Source organism: Thamnophis sirtalis, unplaced genomic scaffold (genome assembly GCF_051295495.1).
Source record: "Thamnophis sirtalis isolate CommonGarterSnake01/CBP01778 unplaced genomic scaffold, rThaSir2_p1.2 scaffold_1, whole genome shotgun sequence".
Classification (NCBI taxonomy): Eukaryota; Metazoa; Chordata; class Lepidosauria; order Squamata; family Natricidae; genus Thamnophis; species Thamnophis sirtalis.
In genome coordinates this window covers 482,000-499,711 of record NW_028261381.1, presented here as the reverse complement: position 1 = coordinate 499,711, position 17,712 = coordinate 482,000, and the positions used below count along the sequence as shown (strand labels likewise).

At 42.3% G+C, this 17,712-nt stretch overlaps 1 protein-coding gene across 1 annotated transcript in view; it reads right to left on the bottom strand.

Moving 5' to 3' along the window:
• Window positions 1–14,606, bottom strand: part of ABCA12 (ATP binding cassette subfamily A member 12) — a 121,897-nt gene extending 107,291 nt beyond the window's left edge. The window contains exons 1-3 of the mRNA XM_087706250.1: window positions 14,218–14,606; window positions 12,551–12,644; window positions 1,528–1,672 (exon numbers count right to left, since the gene is read on the bottom strand). Coding sequence (XP_087562376.1) covers window positions 1,528–1,672; window positions 12,551–12,644; window positions 14,218–14,286 — 308 coding nt within the window. The 5' untranslated portion in view covers window positions 14,287–14,606. The remainder of the gene's footprint in view (window positions 1–1,527; window positions 1,673–12,550; window positions 12,645–14,217) is intronic.
• Between the last annotated feature and the right edge of the window lie 3,106 nt (window positions 14,607–17,712).

Genomic DNA, 17,712 nt, shown 5'->3' with positions numbered 1-17,712 from the left:
GGAAAATGATATCCAGCTGTATAACAAATGAGAAATAAACAGAGGAAGCACATCTGGTTACAGAGAGATAATTGATAATAGAGGTTGATAATAGAGGTGACTGGGCCCCGTTCATACAAGGTTGAATTATATGATGACCAAGTATGGTGGAGCCACATAGACCAGCTTAAGGGGTGCAGGGAAGCTATGCTGTTCCAACAATTCGATGAGGCTGGGTCAAATTCCCCCACTCACCAGGACACCAGCTGAGAATGACATCGAACCAGGCCGTGGCGCTACCACCTTCAACGCTAGCAAAGAGAGGACTTACCTAGAGAACCAAGCTTTGTTCCAACACTGGCAATTCAAGTCAATGGAAGGGTGCCGTCTCCAGACATTCCAGAAGCCCCAGCAAGTATACCTTCCACTCCTATGGCCTACACCAAACTATGAGCCCAGCGCCGCCCTGCCTACCTTAAAGACTACGCATGCACAGATTAGGTGGTAAGGAGTGTTGTGTCCTGTCTTCCCTCTGGTCTGCTCCCCTAGTGGGAGCTGAAGAAATGAAGACAGGTTGTGATTGGCTGGTTGTCTGGCAGCTCAGTACAAAAGAGCTGTCAGATGGAATCACCTTAGCTGTGGTTGTTAGCTGTGCTGTGTTAGCATTGTTAGCATTGAACTAAACCTTGTTAGCATTTAAGATCTGTCTCACCTCAGTCTGTCAGGCACCATTCTTAGTATAAAACGTTAGTATTTATTTGAGGGGCTGCCACAAAGGAGAAGCAGTCGGCCTATTTTCCATGGCACCAGAAGGTAAGACAAGGAATGAGAGAATCAACCTAGCACTAAGGAGAAATTTCCTAACAGTGAGATCAATTAAGCAGTGGGACAGAAGTTGCCTTCAGAAGCTGTGGAAGATGCTCCATCACTGGAGGCTTTGAAGAAGAGGCTGGACAACCACTTGTCTGAAATTGTATATGATCTCTTGTTTGAGGAAGGCGTTTGACTAGAAGGTTCCTGAGATCCCTTCCAGCTCTAGTATTCTGTTATTCTGGATTTCCCAATATTCCATGTCCAGGAAATGGCAGAATAAGCCCCTTTTGCATCAGAATGCACCCAGACACACAACTGTGTGCTCAGTCAGTGTTGCATTAGCTATGCACATCCAACATTGATCCACATTTCACTACTGTGGAAGAGTGGCCCATATTAACGTATTTCAAATCTCAACAGAGTTTTAAAGGGATCAAATCCTTAGTGGGATCCCCTTCTGGTTTCCCTTCTGCTTGGTTTCAAGAGAACGTAGGCCACAAAAGTCACGGCCGAGGTTTCTTTGAAAGAGGCCACTTCTGAAAGAGCTCATGTAACTGAAGGCTCCTCCAGGAAGTGGATTTCTCCCCTTGGAAAAGAGCATGGGAATCGGAGGTGAAACATCCAAGAGACGACGATTCTCTCAATGGGGACCAAGCCAGTCGTCCCCTGCATTTTAATTAGCAAGATCACATACAATATAGCACGCCACATAGGAAACCGAGCAACTTTTTTTACCTGCTTTGGAGTGAAATATTCAACTTGGGCAAAAGATCTTCAGGGGTATACGGGGTCCCTTTGCAGGTGGCATCGGAACTGCAGAGCACAGTTTGGAGAAATGGCAAGAATCCTGTGCTGGGAAGATTCCGAGGGGCCAGGTAACCTGAAAGGAATGAAATAAAATAATACAGTCAGGGGAATTGGTGGAAAAATATTTCCCTGTAGTTTGCTTTGTTGTTTTTTTTAAATACGGAAAGGTTTCTGGCAAGAAGAAATAGAGCTCTAAGAGCTGGTCTCCATAATCCTGGAACCATTGAACTTTATCTTTCAAAGATCCTGGAGCCCCAGGGAACCACCAGAGAACTGGAAAAGAGCTAATCTGGTTCCCATCTTCAAAAAAGGAGACAAAGAACCAGATCCAGGAAACCACAGCCCAATCAGCCTGACTTCTTTCCCGGGAAGGTCCTGGGAAAGATAGTTAAGCAACAGACTTGCAAATACCTTGGGCCCATAGTCCTTTTCGGATCCTGAGCTTGACTTCTGGAGTGTTTGCTTAGCATCACCTACAAATTTACCAGTTCCCCTTCTATTCCCTCATCTGATTCATTGGTGAAGATATTGAAGAGTCCTGGGCCTAAGACGGAAGCTTCTGGAACCCTACTGCTTACTTCCCTCCATGTAGGTGCATTACCATTGAGGACTACTAATTGAGTAGGGCTTGTCATCCAGTTGCAAATCCATCTGGTGGTGATGCTCTCTATCCCACATTTTTCTAACTTACCAAGAGGCAGGTTGGGGCCTACTGTGTTAAATGTAAGCCCAGCAATCTTTAACTTTGTCAAATTCTCCTTTTTTCCTACTAAATTCTACTTTGTCGAATTTAGGCCCAGCATTCTTCAACAACTTCATAAACAATTTAGATGAGGGGATAGAAGGGGGACTTATCAAATGTTTAGATGACACTAAACTGGCAGGAATAGCTAACTTCCCAAAAGGCTCAAGATCGAGGTGGATCTCAACAGACTTGAAAACTGGGGCTTTGCTAACAAAATGAAATTCAGTGTAGAGAAAGGGAAGGTTTTACACTTAGGAAAGAAAAATCAAATGTATGAGTACAAATTACTTCCTCCTGGGTGGGGGAACAGGTCAGGTCCGCACAGATTCCTACCGGGACACTGCCATTCCTGTGGGAAGGGGCGGTGTGCCACTTTGCAACCTTTCTTTGTCTCTTTGACTTCGATGCCCCTTCTTGGGAATGGGAGGGGGCGGAATAGCCTGTTTCGTCTCAGCTCTGAGGGATCAGCAAATGGCAGCTGAGAATAGCTTCTTCTCACCGTCTCAGCTCAAGGTTCTCACCACAACCTGGCACCTGTGGACTGGCTCACCTTCAGACTGGAGAGAGGGGAGGGGTTTCTACAACTTTTAACCTAATGATTTTGAGTGAGAATTTCAGATCCTGCCTTGCTTTTCTTGCTATCTCCCAATAAAAGTTCCTTCTGAGGTGGCTCGGTGGTTAAATGCAGCACTGCAAGCTACTTCAGCTGACTGCAGTTCTGCAGTTCAGCGGTTCTAATCTCACCGGCTCAAGGTTGACTCAGCCTTCCATCCTTCCGAGGTGGGTGAAATGAGGACCCGGATTGTTGTTGGGGGTGATATGCTGACTCTGTAAACCGCTTAGAGAGGGCTGAAAGCCCTATGAAGCGGTATATAAGTCTAACTGCTATGGCTATTGCTTTTGAAATTATGCTGGTTTCAAGAGTTCTTCTTTCTTGAGGAGAGAGGAGAGGCAAGGCCTTACAACCACACTCAGTTTTGGTAACCATGTTATTAAAAAAAGATGCTAAGACTCTGGAAACAATACAGAAAAGAGCAACAAAGATTATTAGAGGCAACCCCTCAAATATTGGAACACTGCTATCATGTCACTCCTTCAGAGGATCGGCAAAGGACGAGGCAGGAGCCAAGACTGCAGAATGAACAACTTCCTTTATTGACAGGTTAGAACTATAGACAAGCGATTCAGCACCTTTCCCTGCTTGACAGCTATTGATACGGAGCTGCCAAGCAGGGAAAACCAGTAAGCGCGCCCCTAGCCCGCGCTTAGCCAAGCCGCGCCTTAGCCAATCAGGGCACGGCTTGGCTTGTTGCTGGCCGCTAGGTCGTAAGTCGAGGACATTCTGAGTCCTCAACAAAAACAGGAATGGTTGCAGGAATTGGGTATGTCTAATTTAGTGAAAAGAAGGATGAGGATTGACATGATAGCAGTGTTCCAATATTTGAGGGGTTGCCACAAATAAGAGGGGGGGGGCATCGTCAACCTAGTTTTCAAAGCACTAGAAGGCAAGACAAGAAACAATCAATGGAAACTAACCAAGAGGAGAAACAACCTAGAACGAAGGAGAAATTTCCTGATAGTGAGAACAATTAACCAGTAGGATGGCCTATCTTCAGAGGTTCTGGGTGCTCCCTCACTGGAGGCTTTTTAAAAAAGAGACTGGGCAGCCACTTGTCTGGAATGGAATAGCAATAGCAATAGCAGTTAGACTTATATACCGCTTCATAGGGCTTTCAGCCCTCTCTAAGCGGTTTACAGAGTCAGCATATATTGCCCCCAACAACAATCCGGGTCCTCATTTTACCCACCTCGGAAGGATGGAAGGCTGAGTCAACCCTGAGCCGGTGAGATTTGAACCGCTGAACTGCAGAACTGCAGTCAGCTGAAGTAGCCTGCAGTGCTGCATTTAACCACTGCGCCACCTTGGCTCTCCTGCTTGAGTATGGGTTGGATTAGAAGACCCCCAAGGTCCCTTCCAACTCTATTATTTTGTTATTCTCTTATTTCTCATCCATGGGGTGTGATTAGTGGTGGGTTTCAAAAAATTTTGGAACCTCTTCTGTAGGTGTGGCCTGCTTTCCGGGTCCACTGGTGGAACCTCTTCTAACCTGTTTGGTAGATTTGACGCACCGGTTCTACCGAATAGGTGCGAACTGGTAGGAACCCACCTCTTGGTGTGATGCTAGTTTGCCTCCTCGTGGTGCACCCTGGATACACGGTAGTGTGAACCAAACAACTAACAGCAAGTGGCAGCCAGGCTGCATTGAAGAGTTGGCAGTTAATGACAGCTGGCAGCCAGGCATCTTTGCAGGACTCCTGGCCCTCTAAATAAATGGCAATGAATGGCATGGCAACTTTGACGTCAACACACAGTGGAAAGCCAGGTGGACCTCTGGATGCCCAGATACAGGCAGTTACGTAGATGACCCTACACAAAAGGTGACAGGTTTTGACCTTCCTTGCCATTAAAGTTTGTTTATAGTTATCTTCCTTTGCCACCTTGAGCTCTGCAGGGATAGGCCCAGCAAAAGAGGACCTGGACCTGTTCTCATGGAGGCAACCTTTAGGCCTTTAAGCCTAGATCTAGAAATGCATCTAAATCATAGTTACAAAGCCAGCTGGATGACTCATGGCAATAACTCTCTCTTGAATATTGGGAAAAGGGACTAGCAATCCACTCCAAAATACATTGCCAAGAAAACTGTGGGAACCTGTAATCTCTGTAATCCTCAGGAGTCTCGCTTGACTTGATGGACTAGAACAGCAGCAATAAATGGCAACAACTGCAGCTTCTTATTAGGGGCCACTTGCGAGTTCACACTAATGGCTGGGTCTACACAAAGTCCTGATCTCCCAAGCTTCGATTTTGGTTAGAAGCACTGCTCTCCATTATGGCCACAAAGGTCCTTACCATAATTTCCCAAGTATTCTTTTAATTTCTGTGATTTGTATTACTGGGTGAACAGCAAATGGCCTAACAAAATGGGCATTAATCAGGGAAGTCCAGCTCCACTGGTTCAGCACAGGATGTTGCATAAAGGTCAAGTGTGGAATAAAAGTCAAAGACTGGAACCAGATTCCAACTTCACTGGGCTCCAACAGAGGGAATTATGTCTCATTATAGCTATCAATATAAAAACAATCTGGTAGAGCACCTCTTAACTGGAAAAGGACTGAGGCTACCTTCAAGCTGCTAAAAGAGATCATTGCAGAATAACAGAATAACTGAGTTGGGAGGGACCTTGGAGGTCTTCTAGTCTAATCCCCTGCTCAAGCAGGGGAACATTGTCAGGGTTCCAAATAGCATCCAAAAGTAAATCAGAGTCCGAGGCAAAGGATTGCTCAAAGTTCCAATTGATGAAGAGAGCCATGTTGGCACATCTGGGAAAACCCGAATCTGAAAGCTTCCCAGTTTTCCCCACCCAGTTGAAAGTTCAAGATCTTCTCCCCCCCCCCACCCACAAGCCCATCCCATAGTCCAATCTCCCACTGCCATGCTGGCATCTTCCACCCATCCGATTCTGGTCAGGTGCAGAGGTGCAGAGACAAAGGATGACCTTGGCTTTCTAGAAAGAATGTTGTTATGGCTACATAGCATCTAACTCCATATCATCCCCGCTCCCATCTTCCCACCATAGAAAAGGCATAGCAGAGTAATAGAAAGTGTGGCAGGCCAAAGGTCCAAAAGAAAAGATGGCTGCAGGCCTGAGACCTCTTCCGTTTCAGGCAAATGGTTGACTAACTATTTGGAAACTGCCCTAAAATGCAAAGAAACGTCTCTCTGAAATGAAGTAATTCTTGTTATTTCTGCTGAGGCAACAGAAAGTAATACATTTTTCTTCACCCTGCACAGATTGCAAGAGCATTACAGCTGAAAAAGCAGCTGCGTATGAAATCTAGATTGCCAAAATTCTGGACCAGAAAGAAGTATGGAGATTGCCCACAGGGACTCCTTAGCAGTTGATGTTTGTGAGTAGATGGCAGAAACTGTCATCTGTCATTTTTCAGCTGTTTGTGATCAGCTATGAATTGTGGGTTCCAGTGTGCTCTGAGCCATAAAGGCAGCCTCCTCATGAACTCCATCTTTTTAAATACTTTGTACTGTCCATTTAAGATTGAAAAACTTTAAGAAATGCAAATTACACATTTCTGGGTGAATCCATTTTAAAAGATCCATTTAAAAAGAAAGGAAACATCTTTTCTGCTTTGTGTGAACTTTACTTTTTATTGTTGTTAGTAAATTTCTGCAATATGCAGCAAGGAATAACCTTAGAGTTGTTTTCAAAGAGTTTAAATGTTAAGGCTTTGTGAATCTGATTGAAAGAAAATCTCTAAAACTAATTGGAAAGATCCTCTCATGGAAAAATCTGTTTGCAAAACAAGATGTTTGAAGATTGATTACTAAAACACATAATGGCTACTTTAAAGGAAATGTTTGATCTTCAGATGTGCGAATGCTTAAGCTTTTTAACTCTTTATCGGAGCTAAAAGTTGCTACTGAAGGCAACATTACTCCTAAGACAACCAAAATGGACTTTAAGTTGGACGTAAATATTACAACTCACAATAAAGAGCTGGAAATGCTGGTTTTACAAGCGGAGTTGAACAATCATTTAAAAACACAGGTCTACCAAAAAAAAAATTTCGAGAGCTGTTTTGGTTATTCCATGTAATCTTTATGTTTTTTGGTGTGCTGAATCCAAAAATGACCTCCATTTTGTCATAGGACATCACGTTTCCTGACAATTTAGGTAACTATGCTAAATAAGGCAATACCTCAAAATAAATAGAAATAGACTTATAAAATTAAAGTTTTATTACAATATTTTCATGAAAATCCTTTTCTGAACTGAAATGAGCTCACCCACACACACTAAACTCGATTCTTCTTCCTTGTGAGGCTCCTCTTGGTGCATTTAGCAATAGCAATAGCAGTTAGACTTATATACCGCTTCATAGGGCTTTCAGCCCTCTCTAAGCGGTTTACAGAGTCAGCATATCGCCCCCAACAACAATCCGGGTCCTCATTTTACCCACCTCGGAAGGATGGAAGGCTGAGTCAACCTTGAGCCGGTGAGATTTGAACAGCCGAACTGCAGAACTAGCAGTCAGCTAAAGTGGCCTGCAGTACTGCACTCTAACCACTGTGCCACCTCGGCTCTTACACATTTACGCTTGTGAGTAGCATCTGGAATGTCTCTCTGAAGCATCCAACAGTAGTCTGCCATCATTGTAATGCTCCATTTTCCCTGGCATCTCCTTTCCGTCTCTTTAATGTCTTGGTGGAATTGTTCACTTTGTTCCTCACTCACAGTTCCCAAATTTTCAGGAAAGTAGTCAAGGTGGGACTGGAGGAAATGCACTTTCAAACTCATCAGGCAACCTAAAGCTTGAAATGCTTTCAGCATTCTTCCAATGATATTTTTGTAGTGAGGATCTTTGTTATTGCCTAAAAATTTCTGTACGACTTCTTTAAATGCAATCCACCCTTCTTTTTGAGGATCCCTCATGGTATTGATAAACTCTTGATCAACTATAAACCTTCTAATGTCTGGTCCGACGAACACACCTTCCTTCAATTTTGCCTCCGATAGGCATGGAAACTTGGTGACCAAGTATTTGAAGCATTCTCCATCTCTTGGAAGTGATTTTACGAATTGCTTCATCAATCCCAATTTTATGTGGAGAGGTGGTAGAAGAACTTTATGGGAAGGTACCAAAGTTTCTCGGAGGACATTTTTTTCACCGACTGTTAGCACCCTCGGCTGCCAACTCTTCTTGGTCCAGTGATTTTGTCGGTCTCGACTGTCCCATAGACACAGAAAACAAGGGTATTTGGTATACCCAGCTTGTTGCCCGAGCAGCATGCACAAGACCTTTGAGTCCCCACACACTTGCCAACCATGGTCTTCATATTTAAGTTTACGAAGAACCGATTCCAAGTTCTCATAGGTTTCCTTCAAGTGTACAGAATGACCTACAGGTATGGAAGCTTAAAAAACCGTTATGGAGTAAAACTGCTTTGAGACTTCTTTTTGAAGAATCTATAAAAAGACGCCATTGCTCTGAATCATATTGGATTTTAAATTGACCCATCAGACCTTCAACATCGATGCAATAAACCAACTTGTCTTCCTGGGCGAAGTAAGGAACGAACTCCTTTTCATGATGTCTTAACCATGAAGATGACACTCCTGGCAACAATAAATTCCTGCTTTTCAGCCTTGATCCGAGTAACTCAGCAGCATCTTTGGGAAGATTCAAGTCTCTTACCAAATCATTCATCTCCTCCTGAGAAAACAATTTTGGTCTTATATCATCTTCAAAGTCAGAACTTGATTCGTCATCTGGTTCAGGTATGACTTCACCTTCATCAGAGCTAGGTATCTCTTCCAAGGTAGCAGGGGGCTTGGGTACTGGTATATCTGTGCCATGGGGGATGGGACGAATTGCTGAGTGAAGATTGGGGTATGAAATGGAATGCTTCCATTTGGAATTAAACCATTTCACATTGCATGAACAAAAGTAACAGTCAGCACTATGGTTCTTTTGTTCTTGCCATACCATAGGAATCCCATAACGGAAATATTTTTTCTTACGCTTGAACCAGTTTCAGAGGTCCTCAACACACCATTTGCACATTTTATGAAGCACTCAAACTTTATCTTGATCTCCAATTTTTAGCCCAAAGTATGCAAAGTATACTTTTTTCACAAAGTCTGTAATATTCTGCTGTTGCTTCAACACTGTATATTCACTACAGATGAAACAGAAACTGTCTGGTGAATTAATACACTTTCGCAGAGCCATAACATAACGGTTGAAGAATGACGAGCTAACATGAATTGCAATGAAAAAGTGTGAACAGCCTAGAACCAATAACCTGATGATGATTCGTGCACAAGTGTGGCATGCAGGAGAGAGCAGCTCTGTGTCTGTACACAAGACATCACAGTGCTGGCCACGTTCCCTGCACTGACCGGAGATGCTGCTATCTGCCCTGTGTCTCCCTCCCACTGGATTCTTCAGGAAAGATTCACCCCTTCTACCATTAGAAGCACAGACTTAAAACTTGCTTAGCTTATGTATATATTGCTGACCATCAAATTTACAGTGCTATATTTTTTTTACTTAACTCGGTCAAAGCCTTTAAGGTTTTTTTTGGCATTTTATATCTTAAATGCACTTATGTGAATTAATTAATAGTAATTTGGACTTTAAATTTGGTTAAAAACCCATAATATAAAAAAATACCAAAAATTAAAAATAATTGATAAATTTGAAGACAATTTTGCATGTTGTGGCAAATCATGATGTCTAGGAGTTTTTTCAATATTTTATTTGTTTTCAGCACACCAAAATACATGGAAATTAGATGAAAATAATCAAAAAGCTTTTTTGTGTGAAATCAAAAATGACATGCAAATAATGAACCCGAACAGCAATGTTAACCTTTTTAAAAAAATGAAATAGAAGATATTTACTGGAGTTACTTCACAGAAATTATAAATGAATTTGGATAAGATGATAAGAATGTCTTGAAAGAGGCAAAGAAACTAGGAAAAAGCAATCGAGTTTGAGTTTATCCTTTGGATTTAAGAATGGCTGTGAGAAAGAAGGGGGAAACTACAAAACTGGTTCATTTGAGAATGGCCTTATGTCGGATGGCATTCATTTATAAGCTCCTGTGGGAGGTAGAGAACCAAAGTAAAGACAAGACATCTACCTGGTAGAATTTGGTGCACCAGAGGGTGGCCATCCATTCATATAAATAATGTAATTGAATGGAACAGATAGTACTTAATTTACTCAAGTAATTCAAATGGTGACCATTACAAAGCCGATCTTTCAAAAAGTGGAAAGTGCATGTGGTTATAGGCTCCAAAAGGTCTTAGACATGAGGCTCCATGTTGGAATTGGAGGAGTGGTATATCTGGATCAGTGCTTTCAATCTTTCAAAAAATGCCTCAGCAACAGGTCAGAAAAATAGGAATTGCTATTTTTATTCTTATCCTAACTTTTTTTCCATGTACAACTCAAGGAATATATAAACATAGATGCAAATATATCAATACACCTATTTTCTCCACAACAAGAATCCTATGAGGTGGGATGATCTGAGGGAGGGGAACTGGTCCAAAGTCACCCAGTGGTTTTTTTATAACTAAGGCAGGACTAGAACCAGTGGTGGGATTCAGCCAGTTTGCACCACTTCGCCAGAACTAGTTGTTAACTTTCTGAGCAGTTTGGTGAACTGGTTGTTGGAAGAAATCATTAGGGCAGAGAACCGGTTGTTATATTATTTGAATCCCACCACTGACTAGAACCCATCTTTTCCTGGTTTTATGTCTTTATACAAGTGGCTGCAATGATTTTGGCAAGAGTACTGGGGTGAATCTGGACCTTGATTGCTTTTTTCACAGATAAGGCCCCTATGAATTTATTATTCTTCCCGGACTGGGAGGTAGGGTTATTGGCAAGCACCGGAGAGAAGGTTTCTGCCACATGAAATAAACCAAATGGCCTTTGGAGCAGAGGTGGGTTTCAAATCCCGGTGCTACTGGTTCACTCATGCTTGTGCATGCGCGATGCTTCTGCGCATGCACAGAAGTCTCCGGGTGGGTGGGTGGAGCCTCCCGCCACTACCACTACCGGTCGGCTGATCTGGGCTGAACCAGGAGCAACCCACCTGCGCTTTGGAGTAAGAAAGCTTGTTTTCTGCAATGGGCCTAGAAGCAGGTGATCTTCATTTATTGGGATCTGCTTTCTGAGAAAAAAGATCAGGCTTAACAAGAAAGTAGCAAAAAAAACCTCAACAACTCGAAGAACACATTGTGTCACTAAAGGAAAATTGAAGAGATAATAGGATGCATGTCCAGGATATTCAGTGATGGAAAACAGTGAAAATTAAAGTTCTGGAGGCTGTAATGTTCCCATGCAGGACACCGGAAGTGCACCGCCCAGAACCCACCACTGGAGGGAGTGCTGAGAAGTTTATCATCTGCTTGGTTGGCTAATGCGACCTGTGATACAAAGGGGGTGGGGGGTGGGGGGGTGGACAGTATCTATTCTTTAAATATAGCAAAAATGTGGGAATTATTCAGTGTTGGTTTCAAATTTGACTGTGCCGACATGATGTACACAATAAACAGGAGTTTTGAGGAAGCCAAGGCCTTGGAGTCTTCAGTTAGGAGCATTGCGTGGAACCAGGACAACTGCATTCTGAGTGTCTCCCTTTCACCCAGGTTGCAAGCCCTTGCTGCCTCCTGTGTGCATGCCCAAGGGGCAGGGCCCAGGCAGTGGGGCAGCCCTCCACTGGCTCCAGGGTGGTCCTGCAGATCAGATCAACCAAGTTGCCTCTCCTTCCTTCCTTCCTCTTTCCCTCCCTCCTTCTCATTCCCATCTCCTTCTTGCCTTCCTTCCTCCCTCTTTCCTCTCTCCTTCCTTCCTTCCTTCTCATTCCCATCACCTTCCTTCCTCCGTGCTCAGGAAGGGACGAGGGGGGGGGGGACAGAGGCTGGCAGTGCTGCAGGGGTGGGTGGAAGAGAAGCCTCACTGGCTGCGATGCCTCTTGGGCCGTGGAGGAACTGGGGGCAGGTGCAGCACTGGTCTGCAACCACGGTAGCCGTCAAAGCTTTGTTCACAGTCCAAGTTAACATTGGTATTCCTGAACTGTGGGCTTTTCTTTGTGTGTGGCAAAGAACCATTTCCGGTGGGGAAAACAGGACAAAGCAGAGCGGAGGAAAATATTTTCCTTTGCTACGTTTCCAGTTGGGATGAGACGGTGGCCGGGTCCTTACAGGAGAGCCCTTTCAAGGGTTATGTATTAATAGAAAAGCAGCCAACTTACCTCTGTTCCTAAACACTAACGCTGTTGCACACAAGAAAGAGAGGAGCTCTGATCAACTATCACAACCACCATTTGAACAGTTTTGCTGTACTGTTGTGGCTGTGGCTGCCCACACTAAATGCAGGCGTGAGATAAACTGCCATAATGGAATTTCATATTACAACTAATCTCTTGCCATCATTACTTTGAAAATTTAAAGATGGATAATGATAAAGAAAAATGTGCATCACCTGAGGACTTCCTTTCCATGGCCTCATATTTTTGGCATTTACAAAACTAGAACAAATATTTCTTAAAATATGTAAGGAATAAAAAGAATAGGTTCATCATTATAATGCCTATCAACAATTACTTACAGTTTGTTTGGGGTTCTGGAGGAAATTGGATTCGAATGACAACCATAAGAATGAATGAAAATACAGGCAAAAAAATTAATGTGAAAGACCAAAGCTGTGAAAAAAAGAACAAACCATATTCAAGTTTGATATATTTGGAAAATTTTAACAATAGCAATCATACAAAAAGAACATCTACTTAACAAGAAGTATAAAGTAATAAAGGTAGGAAAAATTAACAAAAAGCCAGTTTTCATTTTAGCATAAAGAACAAACTTTGTTATGGAAGGTCCCAATGTTTGCTAATTAGGAAAAATTGGTCCTGAAAACCCTGCCAGAAAAGGCAGACTCATCGCATAACTTATTATGGGGCAATGATTTTACGACATAGTTAGAGAAGCAAGGGTGGACAGTGGCTTCCTTGTTTCCTTCCTTGGAAAAGGTAATGATCAGGTGATTGTTTGGAATGCAGGGGGGGGGGGGGGAAACCCTTCAAAACTTCATATATGGAAAATACCAAGAATCAGCCTTGATGGAATATAGAACAAAAATATTCTAGTTAAAAATGATAAATAAACGGCTCTTACATGAAGAATTGGCACCACAAAAGAGAGAGAATTCAACACAGAGAAGGTTAAAAAATAAATGACTGTAATCCATCAGGATCTTTGCTACAGTACATAAAATATAATGTATACAACTAAAGGCTGCTACCTTTAATAAGTTACTTGTTGCATAAATGCTTCCTTGTGCAGATTCTAATTTAATCTAAACCAGCCTTTCCCAATTTAGTGCCGGGACTAAAACTTCTAGAATTTCCAGCCAGTATAACATGTTTTAATAGTCATATTGACATATTTTCTTTGTTTTCTTTTTCCTTGTTTTATCGTTCTATTATTTTCACTTTGTTTAAAGTTCCTTTCTATTTCTTAATTTTTTTAATGACTGAGAACTGCCTACAATAGCCCATGGCAAGGCAGGCAGCAAATAAATGTAATAATAATAATATAATCCACATCTACCTATGCCAGGTCCTTGAAAGGATTCAATAGGTAGAAAAATGTCAAATCCAGCGTGAATATTTGGGTGACTATGCAATGAACCATCATGGATATAGATGAGCATCCTCTAATTAGTGAAATAGCAAAATACTCTTTGCTGTAAGTTGCCAACATTTGAGGTGTGTAATTAAAGATATAAGCAGCTCAGTAGAAATATTATATTGAAATAATAAGAGTACAAGGACACGTTTATTTACTATTCCATCAAAACAAAAATGGAAAAAAATTAGCAATGGAGAAAAAATTCTAACCCAAATGTTTCTTGCTGAGCTGACTTTCTGCTTGGTTAACATAACGTTTTAAAATACTCCCTCACTTCACCTGTGGCTGCCAGCCAATGTAGCACATTTGAACAAGATTTTTTTTTTAATATTTCCACAAATACAGCAGCAGTTTGGGTTGATCAAGTAAGAACTCATAAGATACATATATCTATAAAATATACAGTTATGACTCCTATTCATTGGTCAGACATGGAATAGCACCACATTTGCAATCAAATTTCACTAAAGAAAATATTTTTCACCCTCATCGTTTTCAAAAAGTGTATTTTCCTTAAATAATATTCTCCCCAGATTCCCTGGGACTTAACGTCCTCTTGTTTTTTTTTTAAATTTCTGTACTCACCGGTTGCCTTTTGACACTCAGCCAGTTCTTCCATAGCAACACCCACAGGTGTCGGAAGAGGGTAGCCATCCTCCCAGGAGCTTTGGCAAAAGAAGAAAGTTCTCGTCTCCTCTCTGATCCAGGATTAGGTTGCCAAAAACGTGATAAAGCTTTGTATTGCTTTGCCTATGCGCTTTGGCTATACCATCCAGATGGCCGGTTCAGCCCTTCGTCTCTGCTCTGTGCACATCATTGACTGTCCTATTGCACATGCAAGAGGTTGAGTCACCCAATGAGAACCAGAGAGTGCTTAATTATAATACTATCCTCCTCTCTCAGCTTTCTTCAGTCCTGGTGTGATAAGGCTGGTGTCATTCCAAGAAGATGCTTCTGCTGAAATTAAAGAAGCGCACCTTCTCTCCCACCAGGCACTCCCTACCACCTACATATGTAGCCTACAGAAGAATTGACAAAGAAGCTAGCAGCCAAGTGGCTTACCAAGCCAGTAGGACCTGTTTTATTTCTTTTTCCTGATTTAATTCACACAAATTGGCTGGGAGTAACAGAAAGTAGGTACATTGCAGGCATTCGTTGTACTCCATTTAAATAAAATTAATGTTAATGTTTGTCTAAAGCAAAAGACAGGACATTATTTTCCATGAGAGCATTAAAAAAAATTCTAGACCGTACATGAGCTCATGATAAATGGTTTAGATTGATGCATAATGCGCAAATTAACATTATGTCACACGTCGGGTCTTTTCTCGCTGTAAGTTTAAATATATTCCACCCTTGAGCTGGCATAAAATTATATCAGCCTGGAATTTACTCTGCCAATGGCTAATTTCTGTCCTGCCTCCCTTGTCTCTCTTTCAAGTCATTGAAAATACATCCCTTTATTCCAAATTGAAAGCCTGAGCAAGGTTGTATTACTACTATCCTTCTCTTCTTTCCTATTACCTATTCCTATATCACTTTGTTGGTTGTATCTGATGATTTAAGATTTATCACTTTGTTGCTTGTATACTGAGAGCTTAGGCACTGGAGACAAATTCCTTGTGTGTCCGATCACACTTGGCCAATAAGGAATATTCTGGAATCTGCCTTTGGATATTGTCAGAAAATATTGCACTAAGGAGAGACTTAATCCAGTTTCTTTCATTAGCTGGGGATGAGGTAAAGGCAGAAACAATATAGGGTTTTCTTCTGTTGTTAGATGTGACTAAGGAAAAGTGTTTGTCCATAACTTTATGCTGCTGTTAGATGTAATTGAGGAAAGGCCTAGAATTAGGTCTTAAATCAAATGAATTGTGATCCTGTTAGAAATCATAAATAAAGTTCTGGGGAGATAATTACCTCCCAATATAATAGAAAATTGAACATAACAAAAAATGAAACCTACCTTCAAAACTATACACATCAGCACACAATATTGTTATGAATTAGGAGAGTTACATGAGCGCCGTCCTTGTGAGAAAAAGCTAGTGGGAAACTACTCCAGTTTGGCAGAATCAAGATGGCCTATGAGTTATGGGGAAGTGAGGAATGGAAATATGTGCAAAAAAAGGTATAACACAAATGTGGGGCCAGCTGTCAGCTCGTAACGTTATGCGGACGGGCGGTCTGGGAAACAGAACTGATTTCCAGCTGTCCTGAAGCCAAAGTTGCCCTGGAGGGGATCCTTGCGAGGAAGGCAGCTGATTGACAGAGTTCGGGTGGCAGTACGGACCGGGAGGGGGGGGGCTGGGACTTTCAAGGAGAATGGACGGGGAAGAAGGCAGCCTCCAAGGGCCGAACCGCAGAGCAGACACTTGGACCAAGATAGCGGTGGGAAAAGCGGGACGTTGGTGAACCGGATTTGGTGGAAAAGATGCTTCTAAAGAGCGAGAAGAATGGGAGGAAAGTGAATTGATGTCCCTGGTTGGCTTTAGAGAAGAAACGACTCCTAACAGAAGCCGGGTGGAAAAGGGCAGAGAAATGGCAAAGAACATCATGGAGCTTTATTAAAACCTTAAGACCTAAGGCAGGAGAAGAGAGGCAGCAGAGGCTAAGCAGAAAGGGTGGGCTTGGAGCTGGAGGAGAGTTTTGTGGATTGCTAGTGAAACTGGAAAAGGTCGGAGAAACGTACAGGGGGAAATGTCTCTCCTCCTCCTCCTCCTCCTCCTCCTCCTCCTCCTCCTCCTCCTCCTCCTCTTCTTCTTCTTGGGACAAAGCATTTCCTGTGCTAGAATCCAGACAAGGCTTTAGGGCTCCAGAGAGACCCCTACTGGCCAAGGAAGGTATATACATGTAAGTTGGGCATTTTGAAGAAAGGAAGCCCTTTTAAGTGACATCATTTGTGCCTGTGGAATTGCAGATCTAGGAACTTTGGTGAAGTGAGAATTTTACAGAGCTCTGGTGGCGGACAAATAGTAATAATGAGACACATTGGTGGTATGAATACATTGAGCCGTATGTTGAACATTTGACCAAAACAGAAGGCAACGTTAGAAAATTATTGAACTGAACTTTAATAATTGCCTGTAAGTTACTGGAATCCAGAAGTTATCATCAATGCCACTGCCACTATCAGAGGTATCTGTCAGGCATGCCTCCTTCAATATCCAAGAAAGGAAAACCTCAACTCCATTTAAATAGAGATAGAGTATTTTTACTAGATATGAATTGAAAGCAGCAAAAAGGAAAGCAAGATCTGAGCCAGAAAGGCGGGAACATGTGCATAGCAAACGTTTCCCCAGCATCCTCCCCCCAATCCCCCAACCCAGCGTCCAATCTGCAGCTCCCTATCCTGTGTCATGTGGGGTGCATCTTCAAACAGCCTCATCAAGTTGGTATGTGAGACGGTTGGCCTTGACCAAGTCCAAACATCAGCCACCAGCAGGCGCAGAAGATGGTGAGAACAGGGCTCCTCCAGTACAATATCATTCCCTTCCCCAATACCATCCCACTCCCCGGTTCCTATGGCAGCCGGTAGCAAGCAAGCGTAGCAGAGGCTGACGGTATCTTTGAGATACCACTGTGACTTTTGTAACTATTGTAAACTTCATAGGATTGTATTTATTTGTAGTTACTAAGTTGAGCGGTATTATTCTCATGTATATTGACAACAGTATATATATGGTGCTAGGTAAATAAGTTAAATAATGTCAGGTTAGGTCTAAACAAACAGAACAATTTTTATATCTAATGACTAATATTAACAATTTAAGTAGTGAGTAGTGGATGGCTCTATTGGTAGGAAAAAGTGGGGGGAGGGTTGGTTGGAGTCCAAATTTGCAGAAAATTTTCTAAAGATGACAAGTACTATGAATTTAAATAAAGTAGGGATAAGGAGGAAGCAAATAGCCCAGATGTCATCAGCTTCTTCCAGCCCATCAATGCAGAGATCGATGAAGGAGAGAACACCCAAAACTTCTGGAGGCAAACCGTTCCTCTGATTAATTGTTCTTCACTGTCACAGAATTTCTCCTTAATTTTGGATTTGTTTAAGATTGTTTTATGTTTAAGATTGTCATA